This window comes from Scyliorhinus canicula, chromosome 11 (assembly GCF_902713615.1).
Source record: "Scyliorhinus canicula chromosome 11, sScyCan1.1, whole genome shotgun sequence".
Classification (NCBI taxonomy): Eukaryota; Metazoa; Chordata; class Chondrichthyes; order Carcharhiniformes; family Scyliorhinidae; genus Scyliorhinus; species Scyliorhinus canicula.
Window position 1 is genome coordinate 124,260,829 of NC_052156.1, and position 21,054 is coordinate 124,281,882.

Genomic DNA, 21,054 nt, shown 5'->3' on the forward strand with positions numbered 1-21,054 from the left:
GTTTTCTGTTGCAAAGAACATTGTGTCTGTCGTTGATCCCTTGCATACTATTCCTGTATTTTGTATAATACAAGTTCAAATATTCAACAAATGCACATGTTTTGACGCAGACATGCTCCCAGCCAAATCAGTTTCGAAGTTTTTACATCTGCATGCATTAGTTTTAATTGATTTTGATCCAAACACTGGGGCATCATATAGCTTCATAAGGCACAAAGTGTGTGGCCAGTTCTGATTGAAGAAAATGGGAAATATTATTGATGACTCTTTGAAAGCACTTTGCATTGAGGAATGTTCACACAGTCAGTTGCTGAAAAACAATAATAACAATTTCCGTTCACCCATCAGTTCACTGACCCCCATTGGCTCCTTGTTAAACACTGCCTCAATTTTAAAATTGACATCCTTGTTTTCAAATTCTTCCATAACCTCACCCCGCTCCATCTCTGTAATCTACTCCAGCCACACAAGCTGCGGAGGTATCTTCATCCTCCAATTCCGTGAATGAAATTCCCTGATTTTAATAGATACACCATTGGAGGCTGTCCCTTCAGCTGCCCAAGCACCAAGCTCTGGAATTCCCTTCTTAAGCCTCACCTTTTCTCTACTTCCCTTTCCTTCTTTGAGGCTTTTCTTTTAACCTATCCCTTTGACAAAGCATTTGGCCATCTGTCTTAATATCTCCTTATGTGCTTGGTGTCATCTTTTGTTTACTAACACTGCTCTGAAATGACTTGGGATGTTTTACTATGTTAAATGCACTATAAAAATACAAGTAGTTGTTTCTATGGTAAATTTCATTTATTGCTGTAAATTTTCATGTCGGATCAGGTTCTGTGCATTCTGTGGGAGTTGGATACCGAAGAAGTCGAAGACATCTTACAAGTATTTGTCAACAAATCGTTACTATTCTGTGACCGCAATGGAAAATCTTTTCAGTATTATCTGCATGATCTCCAATTGGACTTCCTAACTGAACAGAATCGCAATCGACTTCCGGTAGATTTTTTTTATCTTAATATCTAACTTATTCTTTCCCTTTGATCATGTTCTTGTTTCTTAATTTTGTACATTTGGCTTCTGCGTGAAATTATCATTTGTAACTTTGCAAGTATTGTAGCAAATGTGTATGAGTATCACATGAGATAGTATAGACTGTTGGATCGGATTGGATTGGATTTGTTTATTGTCACGTGTACCGAGGTACAGTGAAAAGTATTTTTCTGCCCGCAGCTCAAACAGATCATTTAGTACATGAAAATAAAAGAAAATAAAAAGAAAATACATAATAGGGCAACACAAGGTATACAATGTAAATACATAGACGCCGTCGTTGGGTGAAGCATACAGGAGTATAGTAGTAATCAGGTCAGTCTACAAGAGGGTCGTTTAGGAGTCTGGTAACAGCGGGGAAGAAGTTGCTTTTGAGTATGTTCGTGCGTGTTCTCAGACTTTTGTATTGCCTTCCCGATGGAAGAAGTTGGAAGAGTGAGTAAGCCGGGTGGAACGGGTATTTGATTATGCTGCCCGCTTTCCCCAGGCAGTGAGAGGTGTAGATAGAGTCAATGGATGGGAGGCAGGTTCGTGTGATGGACTGAGCTGTGTTCTGAAGTTTCTTGTGGTCTTGGGTTAAGCAGTTGCCATACCAGAATGTGATGCATCCAGATCGGATGCTTTCTATGGTCTACCGGTAAAAGTTGGTAAGAGTCAATGTGGACATGATGAATTTCCTTAGTTTCCTGAGGAAGTATAGGTGCTGTTAAGCTTTCATGGTCGTAGCGTCGACGTGGGTAGACTAGGAGAGACTTCTGGTGATGTGCACACGTAGGAATTTGAAGCTGTTATCCATCTCCACCTCAGCCCGTTGATGCAGACAGGGGTGTGTACAATGTTTTGCTTCCTGAAGTCAGTGACCACCTTTTTGCTTTTCCTGACATTGAGGGAGAGATTGTTGTCATCACACCACTCCACTAGGTTCTCCATCTCTCTCTTGTATTCTGACCCGTCGTTGTTCAAGATTCGACCCACTACGGTCGTGTCGTCAGCAAACATGTAGTGGAGTTGGAGCCAAATTTTGCCACACAGTCGTGTGTGTATAGGGAGCATAGTAGGAGGTAAGTACGTAGTCTTGCGGGGCCCTGGTATTGAGGACTATCGTGGAGGAGGTGTTGTTTTTTATTCTTACTGATTGTGGTCTGTGGGCCAGAAAGTCGAGGGTTCAGTTGCAGAGTGAAGAGCCAAGTCCTAGGTTTTGGAGCTTTGATTAAGTTTGCCTGGATTATAGTGTTGAAGGCGGAGCTGTAGTCAATAAATAAGAGTCTGATGTAGGAGTTCTTGTTGTCGAGAAGCTCAAGGGATGAGTGTAGGGTCAGGGAGATGGCGTCTGCAGTGGACCAGTTGCGTCGGTATGCGAATTGCAGTGGATCTAAGCATTCTGGGAGTATGGAGTTGATGCGCTTCATGACTAACAGGGCCACTGGACGGTAGTCATTGAGGCACGCTGCCTGGTTCCTCTTTGATGTGGAGATAGCGGCGTTGGATTGGGGTGAGCACAGTAAGAATTCTTACAACACCAGGTTTAAGTCCAACAGGTTTGTTTCAAATCACTAGCTTTCGGAGCACTACTCCTTCTCAGGTGAATGAAGAGGTATGTTCCAGAAACAAATATATAAATATATATTTATATATATATATATATAGACAAAGTCAAAGATGCAAGACAATGCTTGGAATGCGAGCATGTGCAGGTAATTAAGTCTTTACAGATCCAGAGATAGGGCTAACCCCAGTTTAAAGAGGTGTGAATTGTCTCAAGCCAGGACAGTTGGTAGGATTTTGCAAGCCCAGGCCAGATGGTGGGGGATGAATAATGCGACATGAATCCAAGGTCCTGGTTGAGGCCATACTCATGTGTGCGGAACTTGGCTACAAGTTTCTGCTCGGTGATTGTGCGTTGTTGTGCGTCCTGAATGCCGCCTTGGAGTGCGCTACCCGGAGATCAGAGGCAGAATGTCCTTGACTGCTGAAGTGTTCCTCGACTGGAAGGGAACATTCCTGCCTGGCAATTGTCGCGCGATGTCCATTCCTCCGTTGTCGCAACATCTGCATGGTCTTGCCAATGTACCACGCGTCGGGACATCCTTTCCTGCGGCGTATGAGGTAGACAACGTTGGCCGAGTCGCACGAGTATGACCATCAGACTCATCATGGAGTACTCTCCAAAATCGGTTGCATTCTTGGACACACTCATCTCCATCAAGGGCGGTCACCTCAGCACTTTGCTTTACCGCAAGCCCACGGATAACCTCAGGATGCTCCACTTCTCCAGCTTCCACCCTAAACAAATTAAAGAAGCCATCCCCTTTGGACAAGCCCTCCGTATACACAGGATCTGCTCAGACGAGGACATCTACAGAGGCTGAAAGATGCCCTCGTATGAACGGGATATGGCCCTCGACTCATCGATCGACAGTTCCAACGCCCCACAGCAAAAGACCGCACTGACTCCTCAGAAGACAAACATGGGACACAACCGACAGAGTACCCTTCGTCATCCGGTACTTCCCCAGAGCGGAGAAACTACAACATCTTCTTTGCAGCCTTCAACATGTCATCGATGAAGATGAACATCTTGCCAAGGTCATCCCCACACCCCCACTACTTGCCTTCAAACAACCGCGCAACCTCAAACATTGTTTTCAGCAAACTACCCAGCCTTCTGAACAGCGACCACGACACCACACAACCCTGCCATGGCAATCTCTGCAAGATGTGCCAGATCATCGACATGGGTACCACGATTACACGTGAGAATACCACCCACCAGGTACGAGGTACATACTCATGAGACTCGGACAACGTCTTCTACCTTGTACGCTGCAGGAACGGATGTGACAACGGAGAAACGGACATCGCGCGACAATCCTATCTCTGGATCTGTAAAGACTTAATTACCTGCACATGCTCACATTCAAAGCATTGGCTTGCATCTTTGACTTTGTCTATATATATGTTTCTGGAACATACCTCTTCATTCACCTGAGGAAGTAGCAGTGTGCCGGAAGCTGGTGTTTTGAAACAAAACTTTTGGACTTTAACCTGGTGTTGTAAGAATTCTTACCGGTTCTTCTTTGGAACCGGTATGATGGTGATCTTCTTGAAGCAGGTGGGGACCTCGGAGCGGCGTAGGAACAGGTTAAAGATGTCCGCGAACGCATCTGCCAGGTGGTCCGTGCAGGTTCTGAGTGCACAACCAGGGATCCTGTCTGGACCCGTCGCCTTCCGGGGGTTCACTTTCTATAAGGCAGATCTGACTTCGGTAGCTGTGATGGTGGGTATGGATGTGTTTTGGGCTGCTGGGGCACCCGACAGCGGATCGATGGTTTCCTGCTCGAATCGACTATTTTGGATATTGTTTACACATTATAATTGTGAGATTACAATTTCTTTCTTGGTCAACAAGAGGCGCAGCGGGGCTGATCTTTTACTTCTAGTTGAAGTGGGTGTGAAAGCAATGGATAGGTTGCGCCTCCAATAAGATTTTTTGATTAAGATTCTGGGATGTGTAATTTGTGCATCGGAATCCAATCCTGAATTAATTTACCAATATTTAATGTTCTTTTTCGAGGATTTAACCATAACAGGAAGCCATAAGACTTCAGTTGTGAAATTAGAAGGTTTATTGAAAGATGGAGTAATAAAGTAAAACATGAGGCTATTGGTGCAGAACTTCTAGACTGAATATATTCTAATTGAGAAATATAGTATAGAAAGTAAAATTTAAATGCACAACTTGATTCGTTCCAACTCTCAAACAGCATGATTTGGACTTGAGCAAACTTTAGACTAATCAGTTTTTCGAATTCGCCACCCTTCTCCAGGGATGCCACACAGAGAAAAGGTCTAAATTAATTTGTGATGTGTTTTTCAGTGAGTTTCCAAATTCCTCACCGCTATTCAATGACACTGAGTAACTTTTTTGGACCCTGGGGAGTTTCTCACTGATTTAGCCCACACTTCGAATTTCTTTTAACACTGAGGAACTGAATTCAGATATCGGGCTGCCATTTTTAAAGGGTGCCACGATGTTTAAGTGAGCTTGTGGTTCCCCCCCCCCCCCCCCATGGGCATTGCCACTCCCCACACAAATGGACACTACCCCACACTCCCCCCAAGTGAGGACAACCCCACTATCCCTTCAGTCACCTCCAAGCCCCCTTACAGCACCTTCTAGGACACCCACTCATCACCCCTCAAACTCCCGAAGGCCCCTACCTGCCTCCCCTGCACTTCCCCGCCCTTAAAACCTGCCTCCATCCTCTTTTCGTGGGCATGGCTCCCCTCGTCCCCTGGCCCTTGGCAGTCAGGCACCGTTGCACTACCACCCTGGCACCCAGGCAGAACTCGTAGCCTGGTAGTGCCAGGGTGGCAGTGCCAGGGTGCCAGCTGGGCAGTGCCAGGATGGCCATGTTCCAGGGGTCCACCCTGCATTTACCCTGACCATTCGGGGGCTCCGATGGCCCAGGAGACCTCCCGTACAGTTCCGCCTGGTCCACGTTTGTGTGGTCATGCCTATTTGAGGTAGAGGTCCGACTCCAACATCTTGCGGACTTCGGTGAATCCCATTAAGCGTGGAGCCTGTCGGGAGGCTCTCTGCAGGCCTCATCCGGGATTCTCCGGCCGCATTGTGCTCTCACTTGAGCGCAACCCGGCCACAGAATCGTGCCCAATGGCACCTTGATCTTGTTAGCTTACTACCATGAACATATTGTGAAAATTCCTTAAAGATTGTCAAGTTAAAATAATATCACCTGTCCAGACCTACTTCAACTCCTGCCAGAGCCTGTGCCAGAAGGTCCGAAACATTTTTGTTTTGGGTCTCAGTTGATTGCTGCCTTGCTGCATCTCGCCAGTCGCAAAAAGGTCTGGAAGATGATTGTGAGTGGAGTGAGATTGGGCGATGGTGTCAGATTGGCATAGTGGTCTCCAATTTCTGCTGTTCCTGGATACATGGAATTAAACATTTTCGGACCCCTTAAAGTACTGCTGGTCAGACCACTCGATTTTTGACAGCGATGAATGGACTATGTGCGGTGCATTCTCTGCCTACTCCTACCTGAACATCGCAGTTGTGGCACACAACTGCCATGTGACCCCCATATGTATACTTAACCAGAGTCCACCAAGAAATAGGTGCAAGGGATGTTTATCTATTTACAGGATTTATTGTGATTTTTCAAAATATTTTGAAATTATTTGTTGAGTTGGCTTCAGTTAATATTTGCTTTTCTCACAGGACTTGCATGCAAAAATGGTTTGCCAATATCAGAAGAAATATAAAAGACGGTTCCCATCACCTTCTGATGAAGATTGTATGTATTGGTACAGTTTTCTGGCTAACCATATGGCTAAAGCAAATATGGACAAGGTTAGTTCAAAAGACTCTACAATTACCTTAGTCATAATCTGTAAACGGAAATTTTAAAGACTATTGTTCCAGTTTGAGAATTGCAGAAGGAACATTATGGATGGGATTTTCTGACCCTTTAGATCCCGCTGAATGTGGGTTCCCTAATGGCGGGGTGGATAAGCCATGCAAAGTGCTGTAGACATCGACGGGACCGGAAGATCTCACTGGTGACTAATGGCAAGCTACCTCCATCACCAGAAAGCATGCAATGTGTGTGGGGGGGGGGGGGGGGGGGGGGGGGGGGGGGTCCCACCCGTAGAGAGAAAACCTACTTAAAAGTGGCTACACAAGTCGACACTGATTAGGTATGGTTGTTCAGAGGAAGCTTTCCGTTCACTGTTCCACCATCTCCTATGCGGTTAGGCTGTGTAATGAATTGATAATCTTGCTGTAACATGGCTTATGTAATTCAACATACTAACGATCGCTCTTTATCCCATTTTGCTTTTCCATCCTTGTCGCAGTATATCATCTGCTGTTTCTCAAGGCACTGTTGAACAAATAGCTCCCACCATCGCCACATTCTATTTATATAGTGCCCTTAACATAGCGATATGCCCCAGGGTGCTGCACAAGAATGGTATCAAACTAAATTTCACACCGAGCTTCATAGTGAGCCTTATTAGGTAATATTAGGAGAGGAAAGAGATAAGTTGCAAGGACTGTCTTACAGGAGGAGGTTTGGAGTGGGAATTCTAGACCTTGCGGCCTCAGCAGCTGAAGATGGTGCCTCAGGATGGAATGATTAAAATTAGATGGCTAAAAAGGCAAGAATTGGAGGAACGCAAATTCCAGACATCTTTTAAAAACACTTAAAACATGTGAACCACAAAAAAAAAATGAAGTATTTGTTCTTTAAAGCTGGTAATTTCTACCAGCTTTATTGGGTGCAACTTGAGCTATTCTTCCCATTTCTGTTGCTGTGGAAAAATCCAAACTAGAGTCTACCAGCTTCCAGGCATCTGTCAATGCCTCCTCAAAACAGCTGCAAATGTGTAAAAATCAAAGTGGCCTGATGTGATCATCCTCCTCCATTCCCCCTGTCATCTAGCATTTGTTTCCTGCTCAGCATGTCCCATCGGTTTGGGTTTCTTCTTCGTAGAATCCTTTGATCGAATGTGTTAGTGCTGTACTGTATTAAAACAGTGTCATGTTGCCAGTTTTACTTCTGCGTAAACATATTAAAAATGTTTTAAAATTTTGGTATTTATATTCGCAGAGTTTAGTTAACTATCTAGGTATATAGTTTATTGGAACTTAAAATGGGCCATTTGGGGGAAAAATAATGCAATGCACTTAAATGGGATTACACCCGCTGATGAATTTAAATTTTAGTTCTTCTTCTGTCCCCCAGTTTTGCAAGAGGCTTTCAAGGCCCTGGATAATGATTTTTGGCCTAATGTTTTTTTAATGTTATTTTTTTTTGTAAATGTTGGATTTTGTTAGAAAGTGAAACTGATTTATTGAAATGAACCATTATTGATTTATTGGCTTGGATTTTACGACTGGTATCAAAAGAATGGCTCTCGCTGTTCACCAGGCTGGCAGCTGCCACAGAGTTTCTGTGAGCTCTTGATTTGCTGTCATCATCTGATCCAGCACTGTGCCCTCCAGAAGGCACCTGTGAGGAGGATATGAAACGGCCTGGCTCTTCAACCAATTAATCTTTGTTGATGCACAGATTAGTGTAATTGTTCTCAATGCAAGATCTGGTATCGTACAGATTTTTAAAATGGAAATATTTTTATTGGAATTTTAATGATTTTTATTAAAAGATTACAAAAAAGCGAACCAAACAATAATGGTCATGTTGTGTGGTTGGCTGGGCCTCTCTGGCACTGTTCATATTTGTACTCCACCTCTGAGAAGGACCTGCTCATTCAGATTCTGGCTGGGTGTGCTCTGTGCACCACTTTCAGATGCATTAGGCTTAGCCTTGCGCATGTGAAGGTGGAGTTTGTCCTGTTCAGTGCTTTGCTCCAGAGTCCCCGCCCTATTTCTATCCTTAGTTCTTCCTCCCATTTTTCCCGTGTCTGGTCCAGCGGGGAATGTGCCTGTTCTAATAGTTGCCCATATAGGTCCCCGCAGTTCCCCCTTCATTAGTCACCCGCGTCTAACAGCTCCTCTATCATTTGAGTGTCTTGGCGTCCGTGGGTATGTTGTCGTCTCCTTACGGAGGAAATTATTGATTTTTAAGTGTCGTAGTTCGTTGCCTTTAGGCGGTTGCAGCCTCTCTATCAGTTCCTCTAACGTCGCTAGTTTGTCATCCATGCAGAAATCCCTCATCGTCCCTAACCACCTCTCAAAGGTGATATCCATTGTGGTGGCATGATCCTATGGTTGTTGTAGATAGTGGCCATGGTGGACATTTCAGTCAAGCCGAAGGGTTGCCTTAGCTGGTTCCATGTGTGGAGCGTGGCTGTTACTACTGGGCTTGGTAGAGTGCTTGCCTGGCGGGGATCATGATTCACCAAGACATTGGGGCAGACCTGGACAAGTGCCGGGCAGAATTCTACAGAGCTAAGGCGGCTCTGTACAAAAGCAAGGTGAAGTTTGGGATGCTGTACCCAGCCAAGCTATGGATCATATTCTAGGGAAGGGAGCATTACTTCACGGCCCCTACGGATGCAGACAAATTCGTCCAGGATAATGAGCTGGGAAGACAGCAACCAAGGCAATGGTGAAAGTATCATCCGAAGGAACTAAAATTACCTAAGAGACACGTTGCGTGGGACTGCACCACCTCACTCGGAACCTGGGATCCCAAATGTAGAAAGGAAGGGACGAGGGCAGCGGATCGCAGGAGAGGGGGGAGGAGGAAAAACTGGGGGAAGCGTAGTAGTGGGCGAAGTGTTAGCTTAAAACCAACCCTAGAAGGGGGGGGGGGCTACCACACTAACGGGAAAGCTAGAGCCAGGAGGTACGAATGAAGGGGACCACGGCGCATCTCCCACCGAAGGGAGAGAGCGCCTGATAACAGGAGGGGTACACAACACCTTGACCGTCGCTTTAATGTCAATCTTTCTCTCTTCCTTAGCTCCCTGGTGAGGAACCTCTTCCACCCAGCCTCAGGTGAGGGGGAGCCCCGTGTGTGGCTTGTTGGTCCCTCTCGTTCTGGTGTGGCTTGCATTCCTTTGCCTCGTGCGTCCACCATCTCGATCGCTCGCTTCTCTTGGCTGTTGCAGCTTTTTGTCTCTGCAGACTCTGGAACTAGTGTTGCTCTGCATCGTTTCTTATGATGTTGTTGGATAGGGTTAGGAGATGCGTTTTCCCATTCTAGCAGGCTAATTTAGGTAAAAGAGCCTAATTTTGGGTTCTTAAGAGAGCCACCTTTTGTGCGTCTGCTCAGCACATCCCCCATCAGCGGAAGTCTGGTATTGTGTAGATTAACCCATTTGAGTGTTTGTCTCATCAGAATGTGTGGTGTTTTTCTCAGTACATTTAACATACAAGGGCAGCACGGTAGCATGGTGGTTAGCATAAATGCTTCACAGCTCCAGGGTCCCAGGTTCGATTCCCGGCTGGGTCACTGTCTGTGTGGAGTCTGCACGTCCTCCCCGTGTGTGCGTGGGTTTCCTCCGGGTGCTCCGGTTTCCTCCCACAGTCCAAAGATGTGCGGGTTAGGTGGATTGGCCATGCTAAATTGCCCATAGTGTCCTAAAAAGTAAGGTTAAGGGGGGGTTGTTGGGTTACGGGTATAGGGTGGATACGTAGGTTTGAGTAGGGTGATCATTGCTCGGCACAACATCGAGGGCCGAAGGGCCTGTTCTGTGCTGTACTGTTCTATGTTCTATACCTGCTTGCCTAATTTTCTGAATTATTCTGAAGTTAGCCGAGGAAGAGAAGTTTTAAACTAATTTGCCTCATGTTTGTCTATTCGTGAGATGGCATTATTAAAACTAGAAGTTTAAATGCTCGTCAATTGTGCGCTGGATTTATGTTGTAACAGTAATTACATCCACCAGTTTTGCAACAAATGGATATAAACATTATCATAAAAATGTAAGTTTCGGTATGGATTTGTAATAGGCTGAGTTGATATCCTCTGGCATGTTGAAGGTACTAAGTGACAGCTACTATGTTTTCCTCTAGTGTAGAGAGATAATAAGGTGATAAAGTTTTATGAAGCAATTGTGACATATTCTAAGCAACCAACTGAAAGGCCCTTTTATCAGAGGCTTGGGAGAAGGTCCCCATCAACACCTCTCTTTTTATCTCTCAGTTGGAGTTGATGAGTGGTTTTGCAAAAGAAGGTTCAAATACAATTTTGAAAAAAAGGATGGCATCTAATGTAATCTCGAGTGGGATCTTTAATTGAGTAAAATTCTCTATATGATTAACTTTTTCAATTCAGTTTCCTAATGGAAAAATCTGTCTGCATGCTTCAAATGGAGATGATTGTGAACATTACAGCAGAAGATAATTTTTGCATGGAAATGTTCTGCTAGAAATTGAGTTGGTATTTCAAATAAGTTAGTGTCCTGAACTCCTCATTTCATAGATTAATAAATTTGCTTTTTCAGAGTTAGAATCTCAGTAATGTAATGCTTTTCACCAGAAATCTTAAACCTATAATAGCTTTTGATGTGATTTCAACTTTTCCGATAACTATGAAATATAATGAATACAGATGAGCCCTTCTACTTTTTACACCGTACACTGTAGTAGTTAGAACTTAATTAAAAGTATGATCTTGCTTATAGTCTATTGAAATATAGCCTATTGAAATATAGCCTACTTAAATAGAGTCAGGGTGAGAAACTTCCAATGGCTTATGTTTGTAATAAAATCTTGTGCATTTTTTAGGGCCAGTTTATTCCCTTCCCTGTGAAAGTCGTCATCACATGTACTCCTTCAGCTCCAGGGTCCCAGGTTCGATTCCTGACTTGGGTCACTGTCTATGCGGAGTCCGCACATTCTCCCCATGTCCGCTTGGGTTTCCTCCCACAATCCAAAAATGTGCAGATTAGGTGGATTAGCCTTTCTAAATTGCCCTTAGTGTCCAAAAGGGTTGGGTGGGGTTATGGGGATAGGGTGGAGGTGTGGGCTTGGGTAGGGTGCTCTTTCTAAGGGCTGGTGCAGACTCAGTGGGCTGAATGGCCTCCTTCAGGACTGTAAATTCTATGATTCAACTGGTAGTATAAGATGCTATAGACTATGACTTCAGTGATGACCTAAATTGGTAACATTCTGAGATTAGCTTTCAGGAGACCAAACCCAGATTAGGTGATCTTGCCAGTAATCCCTGTTTATACCTCCAAATAAAATGGAGTACAATATGCATGTTGCCCCATTTAACTGCGCAGAATTGATTAAACTTGTACATCTTGGTTGAACAGCTCTGAATACCAGCAGCAGTTTAGATTCTTGTCCCGTGCCCTTTTAGTCAATCTGAACATTTTCAATAGAAATTTGTGCTTCATACGTTGTCTTCCTGGCAAATAATACTGTGGATTGCCCTTTGATCTCCAGAGTATGGATTCTAGTTTACATTTGTGTTATCAGATAAAAACGTGCTAAATGTTCTGAATGTTTTTTTACAGGAACTCTATTCACTCTTGTTTTCAATGGATTGGATAAAGGCCAAGACCGAACTGATGGGCCCGGCCCAGTTGATAAATGACTTTGTGGAGTACAGGCACATACTGGATGAAGAGGTATGTTTCACAAAGACTTGAGATATCTGCTGCATATGGGAACATTTGCTAAACTTTTGCGAGGAGAGCTGTTTACGGAACAGTTCAAGTCAAATTACCATAGTAAATTTCTGTGGATGCTGGAAATCTGAAAAACAATTCTCAGCCAGTCAGTTAACATTTTTGGTCAGAGAGAATCTGTCTGTCTCGCTCCATCGATACTTCCCGATCTGCTAAGTATTTCCCGTATTTTCTGTTGTTTATATCTTGCCATTAGCTGTTGTTCTAAATTGTGTATTTGTAGAATTATCTTGTGCTTCCAATCATTGAGCAGCTTTGATCAGAAATACAGCAAAGGCTCCATTGAGAGCATTCGTAACTAACATTTGTTGGTCGTTCAGAGTTAGTGTGTTTAACACTCCTCCAATAGAGGCAGTGTGCTTAACACTTGTTTGGCTCTGTTTTTTATTTCTATGCTCTGGAGTCGCCAGGTGCCGTAAGAGACACCGTCACAAGTTATCAAGGTCAAGTTCAAGTCAATAAAGTCATACACCGATTAGTAAGTCCAAAACAATTAGAGTTTATTATAGCAATTATAATAAATACTCCTGCACACACTAAAAGACTAATACTTATCTAAGTAGGAACAAGCAAGGTCAGGGGACAAGGCCTTTGTTCCTTTCTGGTCTGCAACTTCTGTTCGCTAATAGTCTGCAAGAGTACAAGCAATGCCTGGGTCATGTAACGATCGTCGTTTTGGCACTTACTGATAGATGGCTGTTGCTCAACGGCCGGTGATGAAAGACAGGATCTGGAGGCTGGAGTTGGAGGCCGGAGTCAGGATGCAACAGACCTAGGCCGGAGTCAGGATGCAACAGACAGAACCATGTGCGGGACCTTCTTTTTATAGGTCCCCAGAGGTCCGTGCCCCTTGGGGTGGGCTCTCTCACCTGCTGGGGATCGATTGGGTCTTTCCCAATCGATATGATTCAAACCCCCCTATCCTGGGGTCGTTTCTCGATGGCTGGGGCGGTTCCTAGGGCTCATTGTTCTGGTTTCTCTGGCGCCATCCTGGCTGGGTAGCTATAGAAAAGTATCAATCGATACTTAAATGTATCTATTGTATCTGGGACTGTCCGGTATCACCTCATTAGTATGCCGATCGTTTTCCCATTAACATCGCTGCCTGGACTCTGCAGCTGTGGGGAAACCAGTTTTTACGAGTGTCTCACTGTTGAAAGCTTCTGCAAGCTGTTTGTCCTGGACTATGTCCGTTTTTCCCTGCAGTCTTTGCAGTTCTCCATTTTGTATACTGGTGTCCATTTTAGATGGCTACACATTGAAGGAGTGACATTAGGTCGACTTGAGTATATAATCTAGGTTATACTTTAGTGCGATATTAAGGGAGTGCTGTGAAGTATCAGATAAGAGATTAAACCAAAGTCCCTGTCTGCTTTCTCGGGGAGACAAGAAAAGACCCCCCAAGACATTATTTGAAGGATAGCGCCACAGTTCTCTAGGTATCCTGACTAATATTTAGACTTCAACCAACCTTATCATTTACCTGATCATTTATCTCATTGCCAAGTATGGGATCTTGTAGTGTGCAGATTAGATGCTACTGTTACAATTATGAGGTTAATGACATTTTGGGATTATAACTTTAAATTTAGGAGAAGTGAAAAGTGATCATGTGAGCTTTCTGGACAGCAAGCATGGATAGTTAAATTGTTAGAGATGGAAGAAGGCTTGAATTGTTTTACTGAGAGGAAAGTGCATGGAGACTATGGCTGTAGTCTCTTGAGTTCAAAATGAAAAGACTCAAACTCCCAAAGTTCCAAAAAGATATTGAAGGCACTAAGTTGTAAGCAATTCTGCTGTAAACATGCCATTTACTTCTAAGGTTAAAGAGGGTTGGTCTGTCAAGGAGTTCATTATCATTTCTACCTAGAAACAAGGTTATGTGTTTCATGTTGCCGTAGGGCAGTCAAAGTCATTTTTGAGATCAGGTTACAGGTTTCCTTGTATATCAATTGTCACAGATGGGCAGAAGTTCTGCATGGTCAGCAAAGAGAAAAGACTATTTGGCTTTATCAGCCACAGGAGCCAGATGCAAAAGGGAGACAGTCTCTTGAAGAGGCGCATCTTGCAGCCATCCAAGGATTCCAGACATCCTGGCATAACGGGAAGAATAATAATTGGAATAGGGAATTTCCATTGGAATGGGAATTGGATGGCTGATTCAAGGAACTCTCCAAAAACGGAGGAAAATGCCTGGAGATGGCCACTCAAAGTAACTACTTAAACACATTGGAAGCTGGGAGCAACTGCAGTCTGTGTGCTAAAAGGACGATAATTTCATCCAGAGTGAAACGGGTGATCAGTATACAAGGACAATACCACTTTCTGTAGTTTAAATTCAGACAAAATTAATCGTGTTTTTTAGTTATTTGTTACAGTAAAAGTTTGAAACATCAAACCGTGTTTTATTCTTTCAGCTATCAACTGGAAGTTCAAATCTCTTTCGAACGGTTATGGGTCTCTACAGAGATCATAAACACTCCATGAAGTGCTTTGGGAAGTTCTGAGGCCATAAAAGAGAATATATAGATGCAAGTTTTTTCTAATTAAAAATACTTTAAAGGAAACAGAGCAAGAAAATTAAATTAGACCACATCTGTGTGAAACCTAGGAACAGCACAGACATGATGGCCACCTTTTGTACCAACATTTCTATGCAAAAGACTAGTATTTAAAGGAGTTTCAGAAGTACAAGATCTATATCTGAAAACTTGAAGATAATAAAACTTACCAATATTAAAAGAAAAGAGTGGCAATAAATGAAGAAATATATGACAATAGCCGTAGAAGTTCGCAGAGATCTGTTTTGTGTTCATGACTATTTATACCATTCATAGAGCTAAAATGAAGGCAATTAATCTTTGTAATAAGCAAAACTGTTGTGCAGCATTAAGGGTGATTGATCCAAATTCAGCTAGACGTAGACCAAATAGGTTAAGATTCTGAGACCGATGGACTTCAATGTGAATATGAATACAACAAATGTAGAGTTGCTTATGATGAAGACATATGGTGTATGTTGCTAAAGCTGGAAAAGAAGCTTAGTGTGACCATTGACTCATGAAAATTTCCAGTTAATTTACACCAATAATATGGGCCCTTTAATTGTGAGTCAAGTCTATTATTCTGTATGGTACAGGGTTCAATAGCTGTGACATGCTGAATCAGGCACAATGAGTTAACTTGGCTGCTTCTTGGACGGAAATATCTGCAATTGTGTGGTTATAACTAGATAGATCAGAGTCGCGCCCAATTTTGAAATATTGTGTGCAATGTTGGCACCTTGCCTTCAAAATGACAGTGATTTGTTTGCCATGTGCAATGATGAGCCCAGTAACAATGAGGATGATTCTGGAATTGTGTTCAAAATTATTTGTTCCAAAGGAATGGAGGTAAAATGTTTTGGCTCTTGAAAATGTGGAGAAGAATTGATAATATAGTGTCATGGAGCGAATGGCAGAACTAAAGGACAAATTAGCAAGTGCCCTCCTTGCAAGAGAGCAATGTGCTTGACATAAATCCATGTCTAAAGCAGGTTTTCTATTCATTCGTGAAATGTGGGCACTGCTGGCTGGGCCAGCATTTATTGCTGGGGCGGCAAGGTAGCACAGCGGTTAGCAACGTTGCTTCGCAGCACCATGGTCCCAGGTTCGATTCCCGGCTTGGGTCACTCTCTGTGCGGAGTCTGCACGTTCTCCCTGTGTCTGCGTGGGTTTCCTCTGGCTGCTTCGGTTTCTCCCACAAGTCTCGAAAGACGTGCTGTTAGGTAGTTTGGACATTCTGAATTCTCCCTCTGAACAGGAGCTGGATGGTGGCGACTAGGTGCTGTTCAGAGTAACGTCATTGCAGTGCTAATGTAAGTCTACTTGTGACAATAAAGATGATTATTGCCTATCCCCTAATTGCCCATGGTCTGAGTGGCTTATTAGGTCATTTCAGAGGGCATTAAGAGTCAAACACGGACTTCCAGTGGCGTGGGCGAGCAGGGCGGCTGCAGCGAGAAGAGCTCCCGCTGGTGGCCACAATTCGCGGCGATTTCGGGGAAATCCCCGAGTCTTCACGCACCTTCACTATCGTCGGCTCACGAGCAGCCTGTGGGGCCGGTTTAAAAACCGGCAAAGAATCCCACGCGGGTGTCGGGCGGCAGGGTCTGAGGCGCTGGGCCCAGCGCGGCGTCAAGGTCAGAGCAGTGGGGTCGGAGCTACGAGGAGGCCGAGGCGGCAGGCTCGAGACCAGGGCATGATGTAGGTGGGGTGCCCCACATCGGCTGGCTCCCACCTAGGAGGAAGAAAGAAAGCTGAAGCCTGGTCCCAGGGGAGTTCTGGGTGAATGTAGAGGAGAAAGAAAGAAGGTTTAAGGATGTTTGGTGAAAGCTTTTTTTTCTCTCTCCTTTTTTCAAAAGAAAGAATAATTCGGATTGATGAAGGACAGGAGGGTAGAGAGGGAGAGAGGAGAAAAGAAAGAAAATAAAAAACAATAAGCCACTAAAGGATGCGAAGAGCAGCGTTGAAGAAAGGAGGAAACGCGGGTTCGCCGCTGAAGGAAAATACGAGCAAAAGTGTTGACAGGATGGCAGAAGCCAAACTGCAAGGTGGGGCCGCACTACTTAACGTGGAGAAGATGACCGAGGTGATGGCGGTGGAGCTGGAAAAACAGTTTGCGAGGCACATGGAGGCCTTGAGAAGGAGACGGCGATCGCATTGAAGTCATTGGTGGAGGAGGCAATCGCCCCAGGAGGGTGGCGGTGGCAAAGGCATCGGCCGAGGTGAGAGAGCAGGGCGAGAAGATGAAGGAAGTGGAGGAGGGTGTCACAACACAGCGGCCAGGTCACCTCGATGGGGGACGAGCTGCGGAGGGTGGTGGAGGTTAACAGAGGACTTCGAGCAAAGCTTGAAGACTTGGAAAACCACTCAAGGCGGCACAATTTGAGAATTGTGGGCTTACCCGAAGGGACAGAGGGCCCAAGGCCAACACAATACTTCACTAAGAAGTTAGCAGAGCTGATGGGGGAGGGTGAGAACCCCTCCCGGTATGAGCTAGACCGAACTCATTGGTCATTAAGGCTGAAGCCCAAAGTGAATGAGCCGCCAAGGGCAGTAATTATCTGCTTCCATAAGTTTTGCATGAAGGAGAAGGTATTAAGCTGGGCGAAGCAGAAGCGGGAGGTGCTTTGGGACGGTACCGTGGTTCGGATCTACCAGGACTTGACGATGGAGTTGGCAAAAAGACGAGCGGCGTTTGGGTGAGTGAAGGCGGCGTTGTACAAGAAGGGGGTGCGATTTGGTATGATGCGCCCAGCGAAATTGAGAGTAACGAATAACGCAAAAGACTTTTATTTTGAGACAGCGGATGCGGCTGAGGCGTTCGTGAAGGCAGAAGGCTTGGGACAGACATGAAGAGTGGAACTGGAAGAGAGACTGTGGACTGTGTTTGAACAACTGGAAAATGTCCAAATGTTATAACGTCCTTTTTACGGATTTGTATTGTAATTTACTTCTCTTTGCATTGTTACAGAGTTCAAGTTAATGGTGGGTTGATTGGCGTTCTGTGTTGCGACGGTTAAATGTTATGTTCGTGAATTATAGGGGTTGGATTGTTGGGTTTGTTTTGTTGTTTCTTTCTCTGAGACTGCGTGGGAGGGGACAATATGCCTTGGTGGGGGGAGCCACCCCCGCTAGCTAACTAAAGTCAGCTGAGGGCAGCACGGTGGCACAGTGGTTAACACTGCTGCCTCACGGCGCCGAGGTCCCAGGTTCGATCCCGGCTCTAGGTCACTGTCTGTGTGGAGTTTGCACATTCTCCCCGTGTTTGCGTGGGTTTCGCCCCCACAACCCAAAGATGTGCAGGCTAGGTGGATTGGCCATGCTAAATTGCCCCTTAATTGGAAAAAATGAATTGGGCACTCTAAATTTAAAAAAAAGAAAAAAAAAAACTAAAGTCAGCTGGTGAACGGAGGTGAGGTGAGAGGAGGGCTGCAGACGTTGGAGCCTGGATAGCAGGCTTTAATGGACTACGAGGCGAGCGAGGGGGGGGGGGGGGAGGGACGGATGTTGGGGGATGTTGTTTCAGGGGGAAATGTAGGGGGGGTTCTTGGTGAGGGGGTTTCTTGGGAGGGGGGGAAAGGGTTTCGATGTTGACAATGGACAGGGGCGGGTCAGGCTTATGGGGCATGGCCCGATGGTATGATGATGGTGGATAAGAAAGGTGGGGGTCTGGGGGAGGTGAGAGACCCCCAGTAAGGATAGTCACGTGGAACGTGAGAGGGCTAGGAAGTCCGGTCAAGAGGTCAAGGGTGCTTGTGCATCTTAAAAGTTTGAAAGCCGATGTGGCAATGCTGCAGGAGACTCACTTGAGGGTGAATGACCAAGTGAGAGTTAAAAAGGGCTGGGTTAGCCCAGTGTTTCAATCTGGATTTGATGGAAGGGGTCGAGGGTTAGCTGTGTTGGTCAGCAAAAGGGTACGCTTCCAGATGGAGAAGGTGGTGGCAGATCAGGGGGGTAGATATGCGAGTGTGGCAGGGACGCTGGAGGGGAGACTCGTGGTGCTGTTAAGTGTATACGGTCCCAATTGGGACAATGTGGGATTCGCGAAGAAGGTGTTTGGGGCCATTCCCGACTTGAGCTGATTGTGGGATTGGACTGGTACTTGGTGCAGGAGACAAGGTTGGACAGATCACGGCCTCGCTCGCTGGTCCCATCGGGGGGGGCGAAGGCGCTGGCTGGGCTAATGGTGGAAATGGGAGGGGTGGACCCTTGGAGGTTCCTGCACCCAAGGGAACAGGAGTACTTCTTTTTCTCAGCAATCCATAAGGTATACTCACGGATTGACCTTTTTGTGGTGGGAAAGGCTTTGCTGGCTGGAGTCAAGGGGTCAGAATACTCTGCAACTGCAGTGTCAGATCACGCTCCACATTGGGTGGATATGGTGCTGGAGAAGGGGTAGCGCAGAGACCAGGGTGGAAACTGGATGTGGGGCTTTTGGGGAACCAATTATTCTGTGAGAAAATTGAAAAGGTAATTAAGGAATATGTAGGTTTCAACTGTACGGGTGAGGTGCCAAAGGCAGTTGTCTGGGAGGCTCTAAAGGTGGTGGTGAGGGGTGAGGTAATTTTGTTTAAGGCCAGGGTGGACAAAGGAGAGATTGGAGCGGCAGATGGTAATAGATGAGATGTTGGAGGTAGGAGTTACGCAGAAGATGGGGACCCAGCGAAGCTTGAAAAGAGGAAGGAACTACAGGCGAGCTTCGACCGACTGTCCACCAGGACAGTCCTTTTGCTGACCAACACAGTTGGCGGTGCGCCAATTGAGACGAGCAAGGGGTGCAATTTATGAACATGGAGATAAGGCAGGTCAAGTATGTTAGCAGGTCAGCTCCGGAGGGAGGCAGCGGCAAGGGAAATTTTTCAGGTAAGGTATAGGGCAGGGAAGTTGGTGGTGGCTCCGGAGCTGTTAACAAGATTTTTGAGGAGTTTTATGAGAGGTTGTACAGGTCAGAGCCACCCAGGGGAGACCATGAGATGCAGGAATTTCTAGATGGGTTGGAGTACCCGAGGCTAGGGGAGGGAGACAGATCTACATTAGAAGGAGTAATAGTGGAGCAAGAGATAAAGGATGCGATTGGGAGGATGCAGTTGGGGAAGGTGGCAGGGCCGATGGGTTTCCGGTGGAATATTATAAAAAATTCAAGGATAAGTTGGCACCCCTGATGGTGGGGATGTTTGAAGAGGCGATAGTGAAGCGGGTGCTGCCACAAACCTTGGGACAGGCATCGATTTCACTGTTGCTAAAAAAAGATAAGAATCTGAGTGGGGGTCGTATAGGCCCATTTCACTTCTGAATGTGGACGCAAAAGTATTGGCGAAGGTACTGGCGGGTAGGCTGGAGGAGTGCCTCCCGCAGGCGTGGGGGGCTGCCATTCCGTTGAGCAGGGACTCAGTATAGGTATCTGGGGGTGCAGGTTGCCCGGGAATGGGGGAGGCTTCGCAGATACAACATCACCAGTTTGGTGGAGAGAGTGAAAGCCGATCTGGCAAGGTGGGATGGTCTTCCCCTGTCACTGGCGGGTCAGGTACAGGCAGTTAGAATGAACGTGTTGCCGTGATTTCTGTTTATGTTTCAATGCCTACCGATTTTCCTGCCAAAGTCTTTTTTCAGGAGATTGAGGGAAAGATTACCTCGTTCATATGGGGAGGGAAGGTGGCCAGAGTGAGGAAGTTGCTGCTACAGAGGGGAAGGCAGGCAGGGGGTTTGGGTCTCCCGAACCTGATGTACTACTACTGGGCGGCGAATGTGGAGAAGGTGCAGAGCTGGGTCAGAGGGGTTGATTCCCAATGGGTCAGAATGGAGGAGATTTGTGCAGGGGATCGGGGCTGAAAGCACTAGCAACAGCGCTGCTCACGATAGCTCCGGGGAAATACTCGGGGAGTCCGGTAATAATAGCTTCATTGAAAATCTGGAGGCAGTTTCGCCAACACTTCGGGTTGGGGACAGGGTCAAGGGAAATGCCGATTCGGGGGAACCACAGATTTGAGCCAGGGAGGTGGGACGGAAGTTTTCGGAAATGGGAAGAGAATGGGGATTAAGACGCTAAAAGATTTGTTTCTTCAGGGTTGGTATGCAGGATTGCGGGAGCTGGAAGTAATGTATGGACTGGAGCAGGGCGAAGTGTTTGGATATATGCAGGTTCGGGATTTTGCCAGGAAGGAGATACAGAGCTTCCCAGAGGAACTGGCTTCCACATTGCTGGAGGAGGTGCTGACGACAAGGGGACTGGAGAAGGGGGCAGTGTCAGTGGTGTACGGAGCTATTTTGCAAGAGGATAAGGCACCACTGAATGGGATCAAAGCAAAGTGGGAGGAAGAGTTGGGAG

General features: G+C 45.7%; 1 protein-coding gene across 4 annotated transcripts in view; it reads left to right on the forward strand.

Annotated features, from left to right (window-relative positions):
• apaf1 (apoptotic peptidase activating factor 1) overlaps nucleotides 1–21,054 on the forward strand; it is a 272,699-nt gene that overhangs the window by 83,015 nt on the left and 168,630 nt on the right. For all 4 annotated transcript variants that reach the window (XM_038811297.1, XM_038811298.1, XM_038811299.1 and 1 more), the window contains exons 9-11: nucleotides 832–999; nucleotides 6,296–6,427; nucleotides 12,013–12,126. In XM_038811297.1, the coding sequence (XP_038667225.1) occupies nucleotides 832–999; nucleotides 6,296–6,427; nucleotides 12,013–12,126 (414 nt within the window). The remainder of the gene's footprint in view (nucleotides 1–831; nucleotides 1,000–6,295; nucleotides 6,428–12,012; nucleotides 12,127–21,054) is intronic.